The sequence below is a fragment of the Fusarium flagelliforme genome, assembly GCF_020744385.1.
Source record: "Fusarium flagelliforme strain FIESC 12 MPI-CAGE-AA-0113 chromosome Unknown B0J16scaffold_1, whole genome shotgun sequence".
Lineage (NCBI taxonomy): Eukaryota > Fungi > Ascomycota > Sordariomycetes > Hypocreales > Nectriaceae > Fusarium > Fusarium flagelliforme.
Genome location: NW_025763503.1, coordinates 6,225,478 through 6,246,020, shown reverse-complemented (window position 1 = coordinate 6,246,020; position 20,543 = coordinate 6,225,478). Strand labels below are relative to the sequence as shown.

Here is a 20,543-nt window from a genome sequence, read left to right as displayed (position 1 = left end):
GGAGCCAATATGTCTGTATGGGCCGATTATATTCCTTCGCAGATCAATCCTTCGAAAAAGTGGATGTCGGCGTTTAGATAACGCTCAAAGCCCAGCATCTGGCCAAGATTATCTCTATCCACTGAGAATCACTAGAAAATGAGATATTATGGGCCAGGTTTCAGAATGAATCTACTGAGCCACAAGCCTGATCAACCCTGTTGGAGGTCGCAAGGAAAGGATCTAGAGCTGTCAGGGAAGGGGATTGATTTGGCCGTTTGGGTTACATCCATTCATCCGCAGATCAACTGAAGTCCCACAAGTATGCATGGGAAATATGATGGGCTTTCGAATCAGAGATGCTAAGGCATAACCATGGCGATTGGATAATTCAGGGTATATGATAGCGGAGATGGACTGGGTGGCATGGAAGGATCAAACACAAGGTTTCGGTACTTCACGATATTCCCCATAGGGCGATTTTCCCGCAAGGTCGCCGATCATAAGCGGCGAATATTCCCCTGTTATTCTGTTAGCTCCTCCACCGGGCCATGAATCCTATCTTGACATGGATCTTGCGCCTCTGAGATGCAGAGTCATTACGGTTGTCCCCGCTGAAGACATACCTCTCTATCGACACGGCATCACCACCTCAAGATGACAGTTTTCCTTGGTCAAGATAAAAAAAGCTTGGCCATGTTACATTGCCATAGTGGTGGATACAGACCGTGGGGTTGAGGATGACAATCCTTGCTGGCGGTTAGACCCCTGTTAGCTTTTCTCACGCCCATAGACGTACACCCTCTGACGGAATACTCAGTATCAGATCTCTAGGCGTAAGAACGACTTGTATTACAGGATACGGGAAGGGGTCAAGAGAAGACTCGGCGTTCAAGACATAAAAGCAGCAAAAACGTACGACAAGAAGCGGAAATATTCATATTCATACTATCCGCTTCAATTTGTTTACCCCAGCACAATGGACTTTACATACCGCTACTCATTTGAGCCTACAGACTACGACACTGACGGTCTCTGTGATGGTGTTCCAGTACGTATGCACAAGGGTGCAGACCTGGATGAAGTTGCCATCTTCAAAGCCCAGTACGACTGGGAGAAGCATGTTGGTCCAAAATTGCCCTTTCGAGGTGCTTTAGGTCCTAGACACAACTTTATCTGTCTTACACTGCCTGAATGTTTGCCTGAGAGGTTAGAGATTGTGTCTTATGCTAATGAGTTTGCTTTCCTTCACGATGGTTAGTTGGTAGTGACCTTGGATGCTTTTCGTTACTGACCAAGATAGATATCACTGATGTTGAGTCAGCCGAAACAGTAAGTCTAAGATCCTTACTTCCTGGTCAATAGCTTTGCTAACTATATACAGGTCGCTGCTGAGAATGATGAGTTTCTTGATGCCCTTCAACAAGGTGTTCGGGAAGGTGATATTGAGAGTCGCGCTTCTGGAAAGCGTCATATTCAAGCCTGGATCTTCAAGCAGATGGCTGCAATTGATCGTGAGCGAGCCATAGCAGCCATGAATGCTTGGGCCACTTTCATCAACACAGGTGCTGGATGCGCCCACGACACAAACTTCAAGTCACTTGATGATTATCTTCACTATAGATCCACTGATGTCGGTTACATGTAGGTCATTTCGCTCACTCAATTCAACATCGACTAACAAGTAACAGGTTCTGGCATGCTCTTATCATCTTTGGTTGTGCTATTACCATACCTGAGCATGAGGTCGAGCTATGTCACAGGCTTGCTCTCCCAGCCATCATGTCAGTCACTCTGACAAACGACATCTGGTCATACGGCAAGGAGGCAGAAGCAGCTGAGAAGTCCGGCAAGCCTGGTGACTTTGTCAACGCTCTTGTTGTCTTGATGAGGGAGCACAACTGTTCTATCGAAGAGGCCGAGCGTCTCTGTAGAGCACGAAACAAGATCGAAGTAGCAAAGTGTCTCCAAACCACAAAGGAGACACGTGAGCGAACCGATGTTTCTCAAGATCTCAAGGATTATCTGTACCACATGCTGTTTGGTGTCAGTGGAAACGCTATCTGGAGCACTCAGTGCCGAAGATACCACATGGATGCACCCTACAATGAGAGACAGCAGGCCAGACTCGAACAGAAGAAGGAGGAGCTTTCTTCCAATTATGATCCAATTCAGGCTTTTAAGGAGGCGATGAAGGAGTCTACTCGTCCCGAGATTCATAGGCTACCTACTCCTGACAGTCCTGCCAAGGAGAGCTTTGCTGTTCGACCACTAGTCAACGGTAGTGGGGAGTTTGATGGCAACGGCTACGTCAATGGTCATGAGGCCAACGGGCTTCCCAAGCCTGTTGTCAATGGACAATCTGATGGTGATGAGCGTCCCGCTTTTGAGAGGAACGGCTCTGCTAAGCGTGCTACCTCGGCGGATGACATTGATTGGACAGCACACAAGAAGGTGGACCATGGTAACGGCCACAAGAGGACCCTTTCAGATCTTATGCTGCAAGACCTGCCTCCCATGGAAGATGATGTAAGTTGAAGCTACCCATCTTGCTGCGCATCGCTAACCAGACCCAGGTTGTCATGGAACCATACCGATATCTCTGCTCCCTTCCCTCAAAGGGTGTTAGAAACAAGACTATTGACGCGCTTAACTTCTGGCTCAAGGTCCCTGCCGAGAGAGCAAACACCATCAAGTCCATCACCGAGAGCCTTCACGGCTCATCACTTATGTAATTCAGCCACCTTACAGAAGCACCCTGTTTTACTAACAGTTTCAGGCTTGATGATATCGAGGACCACTCTCAGCTGCGACGTGGCAAGCCTTCAGCGCACGCCGTCTTTGGCGAGGCTCAAACCATTAATTCTGCTACATTCCAGTATATCCAGTCCGTTAGTCTGATCAGCAAGCTTCAGAGCCCTAAGGCTTTGGGTATCTTCGTTGGTAAGTCATCACTGAGCCATGGTATTCTGCCAAAGCTGACGACTGCACAGATGAGATTCGACAACTCTTCATCGGACAGGCTTACGAACTCCAATGGACCTCCAACATGATTTGTCCGTCTCTGGAGGAGTATCTCCAAATGGTAGACGGAAGTAAGTTACCTTCACGATTAATTGGTACTCTAGGTACTAATTTTGGCAGAAACCGGTGGTCTATTCCGCCTACTCACACGCCTTATGGCCGCAGAGTCCACAACCCAGCAAGATGTTGACTTCAGCCGCCTTTGCCAACTCTTTGGCCGCTACTTCCAAATTCGGGATGACTACGCCAATCTCAAACTCGCAGACGTAAGTCTACCTTCCATTACCTTCTGATATATGCTAAGAATCACAGTACACCCAACAGAAAGGCTTCTGCGAAGACCTTGACGAGGGTAAATTCTCCCTCCCGCTCATCATCGCCTTCAACGAGCAGAACAAAGCTCCCAAGGCCGTGGCTCAACTCCGCGGTCTGTTGATGCAGCGTTGTGTGAACGGTGGTCTTAGTTTTGAGCAGAAGGTCCTGGCGCTGAGTCTTATCGATGAGGCTGGTGGTATTGAGGGCACGGAGAAGGTTTTGCATTCGCTTTATGGGGAGATGGAGGGTGAGCTAGAAAGATTGGCTGGGGTCTTTGGGGAAGAGAATTGTCAGCTTGAACTTATTCTTGAGATGTTGCGCATAGATTAGTCAGTTATGGTATGATACACGAGAAATTGAAATTGGAGTTTAGCATCAACTATATCTCGTATTGAACCTGGACTTGCCTCATTGTTTAAAGATGAAAGTGCTGACATAAAGAGCACAAATCTAACCTCCATTAATATTGAATATCCAGTCATGATCAGATGCTGCTGTTTTCGACATTGGGATAACCAAGCACACATTGGTGTGGAAGATAGTTGTTCGCTTTCGACGTGATTGTTCCAATTTACCATCATTACTTGGACACTCATGAGATTCGACCTTCAGGCACAACTTGCATTTAATTCTCAATCGAAGTCTAACAAGCATGTTCATATTAACATTCGATGCGATTTTTAATATAAATGCGTTGTAATTCTGGTTATCACGACTGGAACACCACCACTCATCCACTTACCCTATACTCTTGTCATTATCTGCGTCTCGCTCCCTGAAGCTCATGGCTCTGCGGCACGATGATGAACACAAAACAAGGATTCACGCCTCTACTTACCCCAAAGTCTTATGACAGACTATCACATCTACGCGCGTTCAGTTGTTAGTCCTTTCAGTCGTCGCCATGTCAAGGTTTCCTCTCTCGCCGCGAACCAATAGGGCTCGATCCTATACGAGGCCCAGTCACGCAAGATGCCAAGCTGCAAGTGATCCATAAATCAAGAATTGCCATGATCTCTCTTGGAGAAATGGAGATCATACGAATTACCTATAGTGGCAGAGTAGTATCGCATGGTTGCCCTTACATGCTGACAGGGGGGTGTGAACGTCGATGCAAAACTGCAAGCTTATCTTAGACATCCACTTCCCCTGCTACGGCACGGTCCGTGGACGCGGTCAGCTTAGCAAACCAACTCCGCCTCCCTTTTTCGTAATTCGTAAAGGTGTCATGGAGCAACCGTGTGTCCAAGTGAAGATCTTGTAATGCTCGGCACTGAATAGACGGCCCGTAAAGCCATGTACTTGTCGTCTATCTCCCAACCCCTCCTTCATGACCAAATAACATACGACTTTTGTCCCCGCTAAAGGATCTGGATGTACTTCGCTTGCCGGGATAAGGATTGCCGTTTCTCCACCCACAACACACCTTGTAATTATGCAGCCAATCCTTTCTGACAAGTATGTACTTCGCCAGGTCCCCCCACGTGCTAACTCTTGTGTCACCGTTAAGATGCATCTTGGACATGATCCTTCAGAGAAACCTTCCGATAGAAGGGTGTGCTGCCAAGGTTGTTGACGAACCAGGGGTAGAATCCTTCCAGGAACCCTCCGGCAGTTATCCACACTTGACGCTAAGTGAGAGAAACCTTCCGCTCCGGCATTGACCCTTTTCTCATGATGATTGTATTTGCCCCGTCCTAGGGTCGATGCAGTCAGTAGGAGTGAAATTCATGGCAAGGAACTTCAATAAGCGGGCGCGTAAGAACAGTGACGAAATGAGGATTCGGTAAAGAGGAGGTGACGTTTTAGATGTATTCCTTCTCGGCACATCATGAAGGCAGATAATCTGTAATCCCGCTGACATGGCTTCGTAATGAACATCCAGAGTCAAAGGTGACGTACCAAGAAGCTTCATAGGAGTCCTTCCTATACCCCGAGATTCCTCAAGACAAACTCACCTTACCTTCTTTCTCTCACTCAACCGTTATTCTACCTTGCAGAGAAAATGGAAAGGCTCAAGATGGACAGCCTCAATATTAACATCAATGACTGGTTCGAGCGAGATCTTCCGAAGACTCCAGACTGGAAGCTGTTCGCTTTGGCCAGTCTCGCCTTTGTTGCTCTGCGCTTTACCTGCACTGTTATCTACCGTCTTTACATCTCTCCCCTTTCCAAATTTCCTGGACCCAAGATTGCTGCTGCTACCCATCTTTACGAGTCTTATTATGACTTCTGGAAGAAGGGGCAGTACTACAAGGTGATTCAGCGCATGCATGAAGTATACGGTATGTTGACCTTGCTCATTTCTTTGATCAAGCTAATGTGTCAGGTCCAATTGTTCGCGTCACTCCTGATGAACTGTCCATCAATGACCCAGACTTTTACGACACCGTCTATGTCAACGGCAACGTCCGCCGTACAGAGTCTTTCGGCCACTCCTTTGGTGGTGGACTCGGTATCGAAGGTAAGCAACTCGTTCCAATACCCTCAGGCCTCCTCTAACTTGATAGATACCTTCTTTGCCTCCCAAGACCATGACCTCCACCGTAAGAGAAGAAAGCCAATTGAGCCTTACTTCTCTCGCAATGGTGTCCTGAAGCTTGAACAGCTCATCAGTGAGCGAGTGGAGAAGCTGTTCCATAAGTTTCATGAGCTTTCCGGTACTGGTGCCGTCGCTCGTCTTGACTATGCCTTTGAGGCTTTCACTGGCGATGTCATGCAGCACATCTGTATTGAAAAGCCTGAGTCGCTTCTCAACAGTGATGACTTTTCTTCTGAGTGGTATGAGCCATCCGGAAATATTCCTGAGATATACTGATTCATTTTCAGGTTTGAGATGCTTCGAAATGTTTCTTTGTCGGTGCCGCTTATGGGTATGATCCCATGGCTTGTTCAGTGAGTTTGATGGCCTTCAATTCATGCTGTCACTAACCACCCCCAGCATCCTCAAATTCATCCCCGAGCGTCTCATCGTCTGGCTAGCCCCAGAAGCCGCTCACTTCCAAAATTTCCGAATTGTGAGTCCTCTTTCGTACCAATTCTCTCAGACGCTAACTACCTACAGCAAGCTGGTCGTCAAATTGAGCAAGCCAAGCAAGAGAAATTCGATAATGATCGCAAGGGTGTCGCTACCGTCGGTGGCAAACCCACTCTCTTCCGCTTCCTCGTTCACGAGAGCGGTCTTGCACCTGAAGATCTCAGCACTGAAAGACTCCAGAAGGAAGCAATGGTTCTTCTTGGCGGTGGTACAACCACTACTGCGCGCACGGCTACCATGACTTGCTTCTGGATGCTCAGCATGCCTGAGAAGGGTCAGCGTCTTCGTGATGAGCTTAAGGATATCATGGCTGAGTATCCCAAGAAGAAACCTTCTTTGACTGAACTTGAAAAACTTCCTTATCTAGGAGCTGTTATCCAGGAAAGCTTGAGGTATGTCCACCCCCCCAGCCAGGGTACCCCTGCTTAGCGTAATGACACTTCCTCTTTAGAATGGCTTATGGATCCATGCGACGTCTTCCTCGCACCTCGCCCGATCAAGCTTTGCAGTTCAAAGAATGGGTGATCCCCCCTGGGGTAAGTGACAGATTGAAATGGGGGCCGAACCAACAAGTTCAGCCTCACGATTGATAAGCTCACGCGCTAATGCTTGTTCCAACTACAGACTCCTGTTGGTATGAACGCCTATTACCTGCACACTGATCCCAACGCTTTCCCTGAACCAATGGAGTATAAGCCTGAGCGATGGCTTGGGGATGTTACGCCTGCCATGAAGCGCAGTTTCGTGCCTTTCTCTCGAGGTTCGCGACGTTGCCCCGGCTCCAGGTATGCCTCACCACCATCTCATGTATGCAAATGAATGTTAATTCGTGCACAGTTTGGCTCTTGCCGATCTTCACTTTGTCCTTGCGGCATTGTTCGGGCCAACCGGTCCCAAGTTTGAGCTTTTTGAGTCGGACAGGTCTGACGTGGATGCCATTCACGACTATCTGATGCCGCTTCCTCGGCTGGACTCCAAGGGTGTCCGGGTCACCGTCCGATAGATAGGAAATGACTGAATTTACATTTCGTGGAAGAAGATTGAGATTCAACAGAGAAATGATGCTCCCAAGGTAGTGGTTGGGCAATGAGAACTTCGGGGTTAGATATTTTCTATAGTCTCTCATTTGAGAAGAAACAGTACGTTCTTTAAAACAACCTATTCGTCCCAAAGTCCTCCATAAGATTGTAGACGACAGGTCGAGGGATCAAGTGGAAAATGATGTCCGGTACCTCTGATTCTATCGCCAGAAATGGGTAAAATTTCAATTTTGAAGATTTGATCTAGAGAAACCAGTGGATGATGCTTGCAATGTTGATTTGCCTAATGATGGACTACACTATTGATAGTGATTTTGTTATGCATTAGAAGTGCATTGCTATGGATAGTGTTGTCGCTGCAAACATCTTGAAATCCCTCAACCACATCGTTTTAATTCCTCAGAAGAATGCACTGCAGGATTCAAATTTCTCAATATTTACAAAAAGAATGTTTAAGTCTTCAGCCTGACCTCTACGAATAGTACTGGTCATAATGTCATGTTCACAGTAGGGGTTATTCCTTCTCGAGAGCCATTTGAATTGAATATCTGCTCTAAAAGAATGACTAAATCCAATGACTTTCCTCTCCTCAAGGTGCAAAGTCTCTCGGCTTCAAGGTCAAGATAAGCGGCTTCTTATCCCAAGCAAGGAAGCACTTCTGAGAAGAATGCCAATCCTCCTGGTTGGGACCCAACTCATAGTCAAACCGGTACAAGATTCGACTGACGACAACACGAATCTCGGCATGAGCAAGATTCTTACCAAGACAATCTCTCATGCCGAACCCAAAAGGTCGGAACACTGAGTGGTTGTCATTGGCATATTTGGGGTTGTGCAGCGGGTGAGATGGTTGGAGCCATCGCTCGGGGATGTAATCATCTGGGTCAGCGAAGTTCTCAGGGTTGTGGAATGTACCCCACTGGTAGATGGACACGATGACCTGCGATTGTCAGTAAGAATGTTGAGGTTTGGGTAGATGGAAGGCCTCACTCCTTTTGGAAGGTATTTGCCGTCGATCTCGGCGCCAGGGCTGATTCTTGGTGGCGACTCGGCAGCAGGGGGATAAACTCTCAAAGCCTCGTCGACGGTGGCGTTGAGGTACTCGAGTTGCTTGGTAGTCTTCATGTTGATCTCGCTCTCACTCTTGAAAGAGGACCGGACCTCCTCCACCAATCGTTGATAGGCTTGAGGGGAAGTACCAAGGTAGAAAAAGAACCCAGACAGTGCAGTAGTGGTGGTCTCACTAGAGGCACCAATCAAGACGGGGCAATCGACGAGGATTTCAGGGTCTGTGAGACCGCCACCATCACGGTTACGCCGCATCAAGAAGCTCATAAAGTCTCGACGACCAGGGGTGGGTTGTTCTCCAAGCTTCATACGCTGCATGGCGTGATGGAACGTCATGTTCCGCTGGTCCGTCTCTCGCTTGATCTGCTCCTTTCCGGTGAAGAAGAAGTTCATGAAAGGCTCAATGACGGGGTAGTGCTTGACAAAGCGGTTCATGGCGTTGCCCTTGACAGCCCAGAAGAAGTTGGACACCCAAGGGTGGTACTCCTGCTTATCCAGACAATCAAACGGCTGAGAGAAAACCAGCTCACCTGCAATGTCGAAGAGAAGGAAGTTGATCCAATCAACGATATTGATAGGGTCACCGACCTTAGCTCGCTCACTCAGACGCTGGAGAAGCATGTCCGTGTAAGGCTGGATAACGATTTCCTGCTCAACAAGGGCTTGATCGTTGAAGGCAGACCAAAACTGTCGACGATGACGACGATGATTTGTTTGATTGGCGCCAAGGATACTGAGCCCATCCCCAGGGAAGATGTACTCTGGATACTTGGGGAACTCGTCATCTTTGCCTCTCATGGCGTAGACTTGGAACCAGCCAATACTGCCATCCACGGCAAGGCGGTTAGGACCAATGCGCACGATGGGACCGTACTTGCGATGCAAGGGTGAGACTCTCCAGATCCAGGTTCCTGAGATGTTGCTCATCCAGCGTTCGGGTACATTGCTGACTGCAAGCCATCTTGGACCAGGGAAGATGGAGAGAGGATGGAACCAGACGCGGTAGATAGCGATTGCTGCCAAAGAGGTGACCAGCTTTGGTGCTGTCAGTAACTCTCAACTTGGTATCGGAGATCGAACTTACAGTGGCCAAGCTGATAATGGCAAGGGCCACGAGCTTATCATGGTCGAGCTTCAGAGCGAAACTCGGAAGTTCCATGTTGCGGTAGGAGAGTGTCATTGCTGCCGACTGTGATGTTCTGAGCAAGTGCCACTCTTCCCTCTCGTTTCGTCTGTATTTATGTCCCTCTGATCCCGAGCAAAAGAGAAAACATCATCTCGCCCGCAGAGATTTTCGTAATCCGACATGCTCATTGTCTTGTCTTCCTTGATGTCAACTTTTGGTGCTTATTCTCTTCTTACGCAAGGGCCAAATCCTTTGTAAATCTGACAGGGTGGTTGTGCAGCTTAGATACACCCCCTGCAGCAGGATCCGAGCCCTGGTATTCGGGCCGCAGTATCTAGACAGGGATTGAACCAGGGCGGAGAAAACATCCGCCTGGCAAATTGGAAGGGTAGGGTGTATGAATCAGTCTGCCACAAATATCTTAACCCTCCGAGAGTTGACGATCTGATCTCAGGAGAACGTGGGTTGAAAGGAAGCGGGGAAGAGGGGCTGTTAGATCCTACACAGGAATCCGTGGTTCGATATTCGCGTTATTTCTCCAAGTTTTTTTCTAGGCTGGATGGAAGAGGAATATCGTAGGTTTGCTTACGCCGGGTCCCATGTACTTCCAGCCCGACATCAAAATTATAGCGCGAATCCTCCCAGAAATCTTCCGAAGGTACGTCATCAGCGGAGAAATACGGCGATTAGATAACGAAGCCTGCTGATTGATGATCCTGTAAGTGAGGCTTAATTGTCGTTATGGCGACATGGGCCGCTACTAGTGTGTAACTTCCTATCTATCTCTTGGTCCTGTCGTGGGGTGACTGTGATGCAGTTCCGGGGTAAGCAGTAAAAGCAGGATATGACAGTAAGAATCAGCTCCATCTTGACCAGGCGGATAGATGCTGTATGTTCCGCCACAAGCTCGGAACCCGAGCAATGTAATTGGCTAAGATAGGACTGGGATATGTATCATCTTGTTTTGAATCAAGTACTTGGGACATCGTCAGATTGGTCATATTCGGTGCGATACTCTGTCACTGTCGGTTTGCATTTCCGGATGTTAGAGTGACGATGATGGTTTGTTAAAGGGGTTTTATCTTGCCACAGTCTTAAAGGCCGCCGATGTTTGTGAAAGCTAGTGATAAACTCAAGACCTCATAACGTCAGGGCTACGAATCAGCCAAAGTTGGCATGTAACTTCATATTATTAAAATGTACAGTCTAAGGCATTTGTTCTCATGGATAGCTATAAGTCATAATAATAGATTGAAACATATGTGTACAGAATCATGTGGGAGTCATAGTAAATCAAACACAAATATCATTGAACAAATCTGCCAAAGCTATTCTACAGACAAAACTAGACAACCCGGTTGACCTTCAAGAACCTTCCAATAGCGTTGATCAAAGATGCAAAGAGTTCGACGAACCACATGATAATACTGCTTGTTCCAACCATGGTCATCGGGACAACCGTCATGAAGAATGCACCGAAAGCACCCTCGCGGCGGGTGATAGTCTCCCAAAGCTCACCACCAAGAACATCCACAGCACCATCCCACCGGTACGGTCCAACAACGCGAAACTTGGTGTTGAACTGAGCTCCGGTTAACCACAAAACGGGTAAACGCCACCAGAGGCCAGGATGCTTAGCACCAGCATTCCACCCAGCGCGAACGCCGTCCCAGAAGCTGGGAACAGCATCCATGTCAAGAGCAAGCTGGTAAGCGTAAGATTCGTGGTGAACACCGTAGTCAATACGCTTGTGGCCGCGAAGCTTGAAATGATAGTCTTCCCTCGAACTAAGTGACTTGGCCATCTCAGGATTGATCAAAGTCATAAGCCAAAGCTGGGCTTGAAGCTCAGCAAGGGGAGGAATAGCGCCGTAGCCAGGACGGACGAAGCCGATGAAGCCAACGGTGGGATCGTTGCGACGCCAGATGCAGCGAACATCCGCATCTGCACAAGTTGGATAGTTTTCACCGTTCTTGTTGGCTTCTTCAAAGAAGGCAAATTCTTGACGGTAGCCAGTGGCATAGACTACCATGTCTGGCTTCACGGGGCCCAGCGTCTTCATACGTTCTGCCTCAGGACGGCCATTCTCCTTGAAGTGCATGATGCCCTTGTCATCAATGTGGCTAGGCCAAGGGGCTAGGTCGATGTATTTACCACCTGGAACCTCCTTGACTGGGACTGTCACGAGGGCGCGGCGGATACGCTCAACAATACCCGGGTTGGTAGGGCGGTAAGGCTCACTGATGTAGTGAAGACACCTCCAGACAGCCTTGTTGAAGAAGCCTGTCATCCGTTAGTACCTTAACCGTCAATACGGGAAATATCAGGGTGACTTACTTTGAGACGTGTGGAAACGCTCTTTGTCAAGACCTCCAACCCACTGATCAACACCGTCGGTGGTACCAGAGCAAAGCCAGTTGGCAACCTTGATGTTGAAGTCTTGGAATCTCCAAGTAAAGAGGCGATCTCTCAAGAAAGGAGGGAGATAAGAATCAAGCAGAGGAGCTTGCCAGCTGACATCAATGGGCAGTTCCTGAGCGTTGGGGTTAGGCTTGTTTCCCAGACAAGGGAACAAAACGGGGTTAGGGATTTTCTACAAATTCAGTCAGCTTTAGTTTTCAATATCGTCTGAGATGTCCTTACTTTTGGAGCCCCGAGAAATCCTTGTCTGTGACAGAGAACGACGCGCTTGGTCGGTGAAGTAATAGCAAGATGAGCAATATCCATACCCGTCTCACCAGTACCTAGAACCACAACCTGACTACCATGAGGAAACTCTTCTCTCTTCTTGAACTGAGAAGAGTGCTTGACAATCTTGACCTTGTCAATACCCGGAACATCAGGAATATTGGGCGTGACGTGAAGACCAGTGCAGACAGCGACAGCATCGCATTCCCAGGTCATATCAACGCCATCAGGGCCACGGTAGTGAATGACATGACCACCAGCTTGACCTCTTCTGATTGAAGTCACAGAAGTTGAAAGAGAAATCTCAGGCCAAAGGTTGAAGTGGTCTGCGTACTCTTTCAAGTACCGGATGAACCTTTCAGCGCTGAGAAAGTCTGGGTCTTCAAGATCTGCGCGCCAGTCGGAGAAGCAAGTCAAATACTTGGAAGACACGAGCTACCATAGAATTAGTACAAGTATCTTCTGAATATCTGTTGGGAGGCTTACCTCTGCATCCTCGTAAGTACGCTTCGTAAAAGTACCACCGACTGCATCTTCACGCTCAAAGAGTCGAGCTTCGATGGGGTCAATGTCGAAGAACTTGGTAGCTTCTTTGAGGTACTTTAGCGTAGTAAGACCACCAGGGCCAGCACCAACAACAGCGACACGCATTTTGGAAAAGATAAACAAGAGATCAGAGAATGATTGGGGATGAGGTTGGGCGGTGATGAATCAAAGGGAAGAGATTTGACCGATTATAGCTACATATCGCAACATATACGCACGCGGCATCGATAACCTACTGAGTAATACCAAGCTTTACTGTGGCAAGGAAAATCACAAAATCCATGCAAGTCGAAGGCGTTCTCGGATCCTTCAGTTCACCGGACCTGTTTACTAGAGAAACTCCCCTCGGGGGTGGGTACGTAAGACTCCCCACGATACCCTTGTCAGTTGCCTCACGGATATCACACGCCTCGAAAACAACGGCAGAACAAGAATGAGACAATTTTCGTAATCCTTCGGGGATATTGATGACGAAGGTAGTAAGCGGGATCCACCTCCGGTCTTCGTGATTGTGAGAGCGCCTATTTGGACAATTCGAGTTAAGATTCTTGACAGTACCTGGTATAAATGATGGGATGGCAAAGTACCACATACCTAGGTGCAGCTCTTCGTAACACGCTTGAACCCATCTCCCACTCTATCAACTCATCTTGATTTCCTCATCATGTCTCAAACAGGCCCTCAGATCATCTTTGGCACCGCATCCATTGGTTACGGCTCTCTTGTCGAGGAGGATGCTGTGAAGCAATTCCTCAAGGTAGCTTCTGAAAATGGTGTTAAGCAACTTGACACTGCTGCAAGCTATCCTACCGAGGAAGCTACTGGCCTGACTGAGGTTCTCCTCGGAAAGGCCAAGTTCAGCGATGAAGACTGGGTGATTGACACTCGAGTTGCCATCAGCCGTAACCTCCAAGGCGCTTTGGCACCTGAGGCTATTGAGAAGAGCTTGAGCACCAGTTTGGAGAAGCTTCATCAGACTTCTGTGAATGTTCTCTCGGCTCATATGCCTGATCCTGCTACCTCTCTTGAAGATCAGGCGAGAGGTTTCGATGAACAGTTTCGTCAGGGAAAGTTCAAGAAGGTAAGACATATCATACATAACTGTTACCTCTGACTAACTTGACATCAGCTGGGTCTTTGCAACTGGCCTCTTAGCATGATTGAGAAGTACATTGAAATCTGCGATGCCAAAGGCTACGTCAAACCCTCAGTCGCCCAATACATGTACAACTATATCTGGCGCGGCACAGAATCAACCATCCTCCCATTCCTCCGCAAGCACAACATGGCCCTTCACGCCTACAGCCCTCTCGCCGGTGGTTTCTTGACCGGAAAGCCCACAAGCGGCGACACAGCGGGCACACGCTACGGCGAGCCTACTCACCCCCTAACCATCTACAAGTTCATCTACGACAAGGAGCCCTTCCACCAGGCTGTCAAGGATTTGTACAGTCTGATCAAGAATGGTGAGGTTGAAAGCACCTCTGATGTTGCGATTCGATGGTTGTACTACCATTCTAAGCTTGAATCTCAGGATGCGATTATTCTGGGTGGATCCAAGACTGAGCACTTTGAGAAGAATGTTGCTGCTATTAAGAAAGGGCCTCTGCCTGAGGCCGTGTTGAAGGCTCTGGAGGGCCTGGGGGTTAGTGATGCTGGTATGGGTGATGGAAATGTATTTGGCTCGGTGTTTGAACAGTAGAGAAGATCCTAGTTTCTCTAGACTATTGTAAAATTATGACAATTATTAGCTGTTAAAAGCATAAGAGTTAAAAAGATTGTGTGACATTATGGAATCTTGGTCTAACATTTGGCCTACTTTATTTTAGTAACCTAAGCCTTAGAGGATGAACTTTCACAAGGGATGACAGACACCACTGCAAATATCTTAACATCCGGGGGAACTATCTATGAAGGTTGACTTTGCGTATCCCATCCTTCCTACTCTTCTTATCCTTCTGGGTGCGCTTCAGCCGGTGGAATTGGATGATGACTGAGTAGGGAGCTTCGCTGCTAGACTGGTGCTCTCATTACACCCATCATTTTCATTCTTCTTTGAGCTATCGTCGACGTGACACGGCTCGATACCTAAGCATTTGAGACCCAAAGAGCGATGGTCTAGAACCAGTGTCGTGACTTGTTCAGGCACAGCATGTTCCAGGCCTTGTCGCTGCTTCCGAGATTGCCCTCATCGGCAGATAGAGCAAGAAACTCGTCCCACACATCAGGATCGAAAAATGCTTCTGCAGTGACGATTGCAAACAGCGTGAGCTCAATATTCTCCTTCGTGTCGTTCCGGGTTTAAGGGTTATGTGCGCTACATCTTTTCTGCAGTTTTTGCATAGATACATCGCCAAAGATCCCGTATTTGACAGAGCAACTTTTCGGCCTAAGAGACCCGAGGGGGTTCCCAAGAATCGTCTGCAGAACGAGACGACCGGTCCTTGGTAGAAGCATGTCTGGTCTTCTTCTGTTTGTGCGTCCTGGAAGACGCATGTCTCAGTCTCTTTTGAACACGTTGGTGGCTGGAGCTAGGGCCGGGTCTCTTGGACTGCGTTGAGGTGCTTGCAACAGTGGTATGACCGACCATTCTCGTATCCAGTATAGGACCGTGGGTATCTTGAATCCGTCAACATGAGAATCCGCATTTTCCTAGCATTAAGGTGTCCACTTACAACGCTTGGTCCGGGGAAAAAATGACTCCATGCGTCTGAAGCTAATGAATAATCAAGTTAAGGCATGGAGCCGTTGACATTGCTATATCACTGTAACAAAACTCCCCGCCGGACAATCTTAATTTCACACTAATCATGGATGCTTTAGCGAATCTTGGGCGGCCTACCTACTGGCTCAGTGTTCATAGAAGAATTACCCTCTAAGGCTTAGGTCATTGTAATAAAATAGCCTAAGTGCTAGCCTAAGCCGGCATAAAGTGACTGAACTTTTTCGTCTCTTATGCTTTTTGGGGCTAGCTCTTCTGATACCCTGAGGCGGCTCTAATGGGAGATCGTGGTTGAGACGGCTTCCAACAGTGCTATAGGAAAAATCGAAGTTGGATTTCTGAGATTGGACGACAATTGGACCTGATACAGGGCCACATAAGATGAACGCTCGACGTGACTTGGTTCTCGCATTATCTAACCTCAGCTGTAGCGACGGTCGAAAAGAGACATCGATTCTACAGTTGATAGTAAGGGAACAGAGGCGAACATTAGAGCAATCGGTTTGTTCATCGTGCTCAGAACAATCCTTTCCCACTGCCCTCGCCACCATGACAAACGCACCAGCCAATATCATAGCATTCCTTCCTGCAACGTCTCTGAGGAGGCATCACCTCATTGTCTCGCCGTACAAGAAGTTTAACAAAATCTTGCATATGAAACCTCCGTACCAGGTAATCAAGGCTTCTCAATCTCCATAATTCCCATTGGAGATGCTCATCTACTTGTCCCCAGTGAAGGCAGGGCGATTTGATAAACGCAGATGCACTTGCTGATGTCCCGTCGCCGATATGGTCAAAAACATCCTTCCACTTGACCTCGACATACTCGCCTTCGCAATCGTGGTAGATCGTGTCGTAATTCTGATTAGAGCATCTAATCCACTTGGCGCTTTTGTCGATGATCCAGAGGTCCGGTTGATTATTCCCTAAAGCATCGTAAAGTCGTCGTGCCCAACATCCTCGCGCAGACTTTCTTTCTCTCGTAAGGGTGCTGAATTCTTTTGGTAAATTCTGCATCCACATCTGATCGAACTCGAATGCGACTTTCTCTATCTGTAAAGCGTTCAACCACTCAAATGTGAACTCACGATGTTTATGGCTGCTTCTAAATTTCAATGACCTGCCCCGAGTAAAGGACATACACAACTGATATTTGCGTAATTCTTTGCGCGTCGACTTCCAATCTTTTGCTTTGATGCAAAAGATGTCTTGTTGGGGATAGGCAAGCATATGCCACCGTTGACCGACCGTTTCAAGGTCGATAGTTGCAGGAATAGGGACTTTTTCCCAGCGAGATAGGTTCTCTTGGTGGCAATACCAGCGGAAAGGCTCTTTTTCACTGATAGCTTCGTGCTGCACCTCCATCCAAAAGTCGTAATAGGTATGTTTGACAATAACCTCTCTGGACTCCTTGCAGGCCGTCCAAAGACCTCCGTCTATGAGGTACGCAGAACTGTTAGTTCCGCGCGGGGACTGTTCGGTAGAGGCTTGGGACCAGTTGCATGGCAGTGGAGCGACTCCATCACGACGGAAGTCGATGTATTGAATGCCATACTCATTTGGGCTGATAGTGCGACATGCCTCTTTCCAAATTTTCAATCGTAGTTCGGTAGGCAGCCGTGGGAAGAGATCGAACATCTTTGAAGTCATTTAGGCGAGTATTTGTAGATGGTTACTTGAAGGTTCGTGAATGGGTGATGGCTGTGATGGTTGATTGTATTTATGTGATTGTGAAGAGGAAAAGGCTGATGAGCAAAACAGGGGTGGTCATCAACTTCTTATATCATTATGGTTGAAAATTTGATAAACAAGGTTTCAACCAAGCCTCGACATCAACAGTGACTTTCTTGACTCATCACTGAAGAAAGTTTTATCGCCACTTTCGAGACTAATCGACTCGCGAAAGATTGAAACCCGTTGGTGTACGTCAAAGAGTCTGATCCATGTGCAGCGTTATTGGGCAAATGTTTGGCGATGTGGCAATGTGAGACTAGTCGAGGGCAGCAGGCAGCGAAAGGTTGAGTAGTGGAAGCTTCAGGCACAGAGTACCATTGTATATTCAAGATAAACCTTTTCAACGATTTACACTTTCTTCGAAGCATCATGGCCCCGATGCTTACACGAGACCTTTGTTCTTTTTTACCCTGCCCAACAAAGGGAGCATGAAACGAGAAACTCATGATTGTCGCGTGGTTGCACATCATAAAATCCCTACCCTGAGGCCTGAATACACCCAAAGGCACCTCCGGTTTTATGTAACGAAGAACTCAGGCATATAGTCATCAGAACATAGGACATTGTTCTCATAATTAGAGAAACATGCAAGCATGTGACTTTCCGTTTATGAATAACAAATTCATTGTCGAACCATGGTGTAGTTTATACCAACCACATCTATCACGCAAACCACTCCGGCCTACCAAGAGACGCATGCACAAAATCAACAATAATGATCCAAGCAATGTAGCGGCTTTTTATAAAACAAGATAAATTACTCCGTCTTGTCATGGCGCCATCTGTCTGCTATCGTTCTGCCGTAATCCACATGTCATTTATTATATACGCGTATCGGCCGCGTATTGAGGAGACTTTCAACCTCAAGACGAAATACGCGTAGCAAAAGGAAAAAGGGTCAACCTTCCCCGTTCTGATCCAAAAAGGAATTTTGAGACCTATAAACTGATCATTATAGTGCAGGGGAATTTAGGAGAGTTTTTGTTCTCGCCAAGCTTAACCTCCGAATGGTCCGGGTGGATCCTGGGGACCGACATCACGATAACAGACCTTGAAGTCGCGAGAAGTTCTTGAAAACATGGGATTCTATCTTGGTTACCAAAATTTAATCGAATCATTTGAGATAACATTTCTGAATATTCTCTATGCTATAAGCAAGGAATTCTTAGAAACGCAGCGCTTAAAGGCATTTTTTGCCTAGCCTCGCTTAGCAATTATGGCCCGCGTTTGAAACACGGAAACCTCCAAATACAGCAATTCTCCTTGTTTCAAAACTTAATCGCAGAGTCTAGTGTTTCTAAACTTGCCCAACACCCAATAAGCGCCCCTTTCCATGTTACAGATCCATCCTGTGGTTAATTCTTCCGCTAATGATAAGACAGCTGTTCGTATGCTGGCCAATTCAGCTCGAAACAATGACGGAGATTGCAAAGGGACCAATCTTTACTTTTGGATCGATACGAGACTTGGCGTTTGGGGGAGAAATATATTAAAACACCATGATTTCTTCGTGATCTTTGCAATTTGTTCTTCAGTCCTCTCCTCAGACAACAACATTCGTTTCTTTGTTTCTTTATTCTTTTCATTCGTTGGCATTGACTGTCATTACATTTTTACTACACTTTTACTCTTTTTACCAACTTGTCTGTCTATCAAGATGTCTTCTTCCGTTCTTTTCGCTGCTGGCCTCCTAGTGGGTGCCGCCCAAGCTTACACTCAAGTCAACGCTGCTTCTCCTTTCATGCTCAAGAACATCGATCCTATCGTGTTCCCCGGCCAGCACGGCAAGTCTCACTTGCACTCGTTCTTCGGCTCCGATGCCGTCACCGTCGACACCAAGACCAGCGCCGAGCTCCAAAAGGGTTGCACCAACGCCGAAAACCCTAACGATTTGTCCGTCTACTGGATTCCTACTCCTCTGTACACCGCCGATGGAACCAACTACGAGCCTATTCCTGTCATGCGCTTCAGCGCTTACTACAACCTCGGCGAGACACCTGCTGAGGTCGCTATCCCTCAAAATTTGAAGATGGTGGCCGGTGACGCTATGGCCAAGACCCAGGCTGATATGCCTCCTGAGGCCAAGGCTGAATGGACTTGCGAGAGCCAGGCCGTTCCTATCGGAGCCAACGGTTTCCCCACCGGTACCTGCGACACCCACCTCCAACAGCTCCTCTACTTCCCCCAGTGTGTCAACGAACAAACCCTCGAAACCGGCTACAAGTCCCGCGACCACGGCACTCCCAACTGGTGTCCTGAGGGCATGAAGTCCATGCCCCAGCTGCGATTCAGCATCCGCTACGACCTGCGCAAGGTCCTCCCCAACGGCTGGCAAGGCGAGGCTCCCTTCAAGCTTGCCTGCGGAGATGCTTGGTGTTCGCACGGCGATTTCATCAACGGCTGGACTGAGGAGTCTGCTCAGAACATGATCGCTACTACTGCTGAGAAGCAGCACTTTGCTGCTGTGACTGGTGCTCTTGGTGCCCCCGATGCCGGTGTTCAGTGCCAGCCTAAGGATGCTGATCCTGCCAACGGTACTAGCGACTACAACGAGAGCGTTGCTGCTATGAGCAAGCGAGATGTTACTGCTTGGGGATGGAAGAGCAAGTCTCGCCTTGCCCGCTCTGCTTAAAGAGTGTGGATCGAGGGAGAGCTGAAGATCATCTAGAAACATATTAATGGGACCAATCCGAGATTCATTCCCCAGACATTTTCAGCTTGCCCACACGTGAACCTTTTGTTATTGACTGTCAATTGATGATGTCTTGTCTCCCCTTTTCACCAACTTTCAGGGCATGGATCATTGAAGTCCAGTGAGTGCGTTGCAGCTAGCAGCTCAGGTGAGTAACAGAGGGATTGTCCTTCTGAGTTTTGCTACTAAAAAAGAATACTCTAGTCCAATATGAGATAATGTAACCATTGTTTCGTCTGTTATGCTCTGGCTGTCGAAACATAAGCCCCAACAGTCCCTAGGATCCTATTCCTTTTTGCTTTGAAGGCTGGCGACCAATTTTCGTGATACCCTAAAGCAGCCTTAGTTCGACGCCACAAAACGTCTCACTGCGATGTGGCTGGGACCTCAGATCTGTGGCGCAGCATGAAAGCTGCAGGACCCCAATCTCTCACTCCAAACGACATCACATTTTATCACTTCGCCATCAGCGCAAGTCTCTTTGCAAAAAGTCAGGATTTCCTTGCTGAATGGTGGGTCAGTCACGAAAAAAGGCCCAATATTTTAAGATTAAGGTAAGCTAAATGATTACA

General features: G+C 47.7%; 7 protein-coding genes across 7 annotated transcripts; 4 read left to right on the top strand and 3 right to left on the bottom strand.

Moving 5' to 3' along the window:
• Positions 1-958: 958 nt before the first annotated feature.
• Positions 959-3,648, top strand: B0J16DRAFT_392017 (isoprenoid synthase domain-containing protein; the record flags this gene model as incomplete). Its single annotated transcript, XM_046131967.1, has 9 exons — positions 959-1,235; positions 1,283-1,311; positions 1,364-1,623; positions 1,671-2,508; positions 2,556-2,710; positions 2,759-2,922; positions 2,973-3,074; positions 3,124-3,269; positions 3,316-3,648. The coding sequence occupies 9 exons, from the start codon at positions 959-961 to the stop codon at positions 3,646-3,648; spliced, it is 2,304 nt and encodes a 767-aa protein (XP_045989955.1).
• A 1,690-nt stretch (positions 3,649-5,338) lies between these two features.
• Positions 5,339-7,456, top strand: B0J16DRAFT_392013 (putative cytochrome P450 monooxygenase; the record flags this gene model as incomplete). Its single annotated transcript, XM_046131966.1, has 9 exons — positions 5,339-5,603; positions 5,648-5,782; positions 5,829-6,099; positions 6,148-6,213; positions 6,260-6,335; positions 6,383-6,747; positions 6,807-6,891; positions 6,980-7,140; positions 7,193-7,456. 9 exons carry the CDS (start codon positions 5,339-5,341, stop codon positions 7,356-7,358), a joined length of 1,590 nt encoding a protein of 529 aa, XP_045989954.1. The 3' UTR covers positions 7,359-7,456.
• A 528-nt stretch (positions 7,457-7,984) lies between these two features.
• On the bottom strand, positions 7,985-9,622 carry B0J16DRAFT_261095 (cytochrome P450; the record flags this gene model as incomplete). The annotated part of the gene is made up of 3 exons (XM_046123264.1): positions 7,985-8,335; positions 8,386-9,498; positions 9,548-9,622. The coding sequence occupies 3 exons, from the start codon at positions 9,620-9,622 to the stop codon at positions 7,985-7,987; spliced, it is 1,539 nt and encodes a 512-aa protein (XP_045989953.1).
• Positions 9,623-10,934: 1,312 nt separating this feature from the next.
• Positions 10,935-12,928, bottom strand: B0J16DRAFT_314622 (uncharacterized protein; the record flags this gene model as incomplete). Its single annotated transcript, XM_046125201.1, has 4 exons — positions 10,935-11,872; positions 11,927-12,182; positions 12,233-12,712; positions 12,764-12,928. The coding sequence occupies 4 exons, from the start codon at positions 12,926-12,928 to the stop codon at positions 10,935-10,937; spliced, it is 1,839 nt and encodes a 612-aa protein (XP_045989952.1).
• A 559-nt stretch (positions 12,929-13,487) lies between these two features.
• B0J16DRAFT_314621 (NADP-dependent oxidoreductase domain-containing protein) lies at positions 13,488-14,525 on the top strand (the record flags this gene model as incomplete). Its single annotated transcript, XM_046125200.1, has 2 exons — positions 13,488-13,904; positions 13,953-14,525. The coding sequence occupies 2 exons, from the start codon at positions 13,488-13,490 to the stop codon at positions 14,523-14,525; spliced, it is 990 nt and encodes a 329-aa protein (XP_045989951.1).
• Positions 14,526-16,061: 1,536 nt separating this feature from the next.
• B0J16DRAFT_314620 (uncharacterized protein) lies at positions 16,062-17,195 on the bottom strand (the record flags this gene model as incomplete). The annotated part of the gene is made up of 3 exons (XM_046125199.1): positions 16,062-16,598; positions 16,634-16,644; positions 16,688-17,195. 3 exons carry the CDS (start codon positions 17,193-17,195, stop codon positions 16,062-16,064), a joined length of 1,056 nt encoding a protein of 351 aa, XP_045989950.1.
• Positions 17,196-18,798: 1,603 nt separating this feature from the next.
• B0J16DRAFT_330219 (uncharacterized protein) lies at positions 18,799-19,973 on the top strand. The gene has a single exon (XM_046126425.1). The coding sequence runs from the start codon at positions 18,937-18,939 to the stop codon at positions 19,909-19,911; it is 975 nt and encodes a 324-aa protein (XP_045989949.1). The 5' UTR covers positions 18,799-18,936; the 3' UTR covers positions 19,912-19,973.
• The last annotated feature ends 570 nt before the right edge of the window (positions 19,974-20,543 follow it).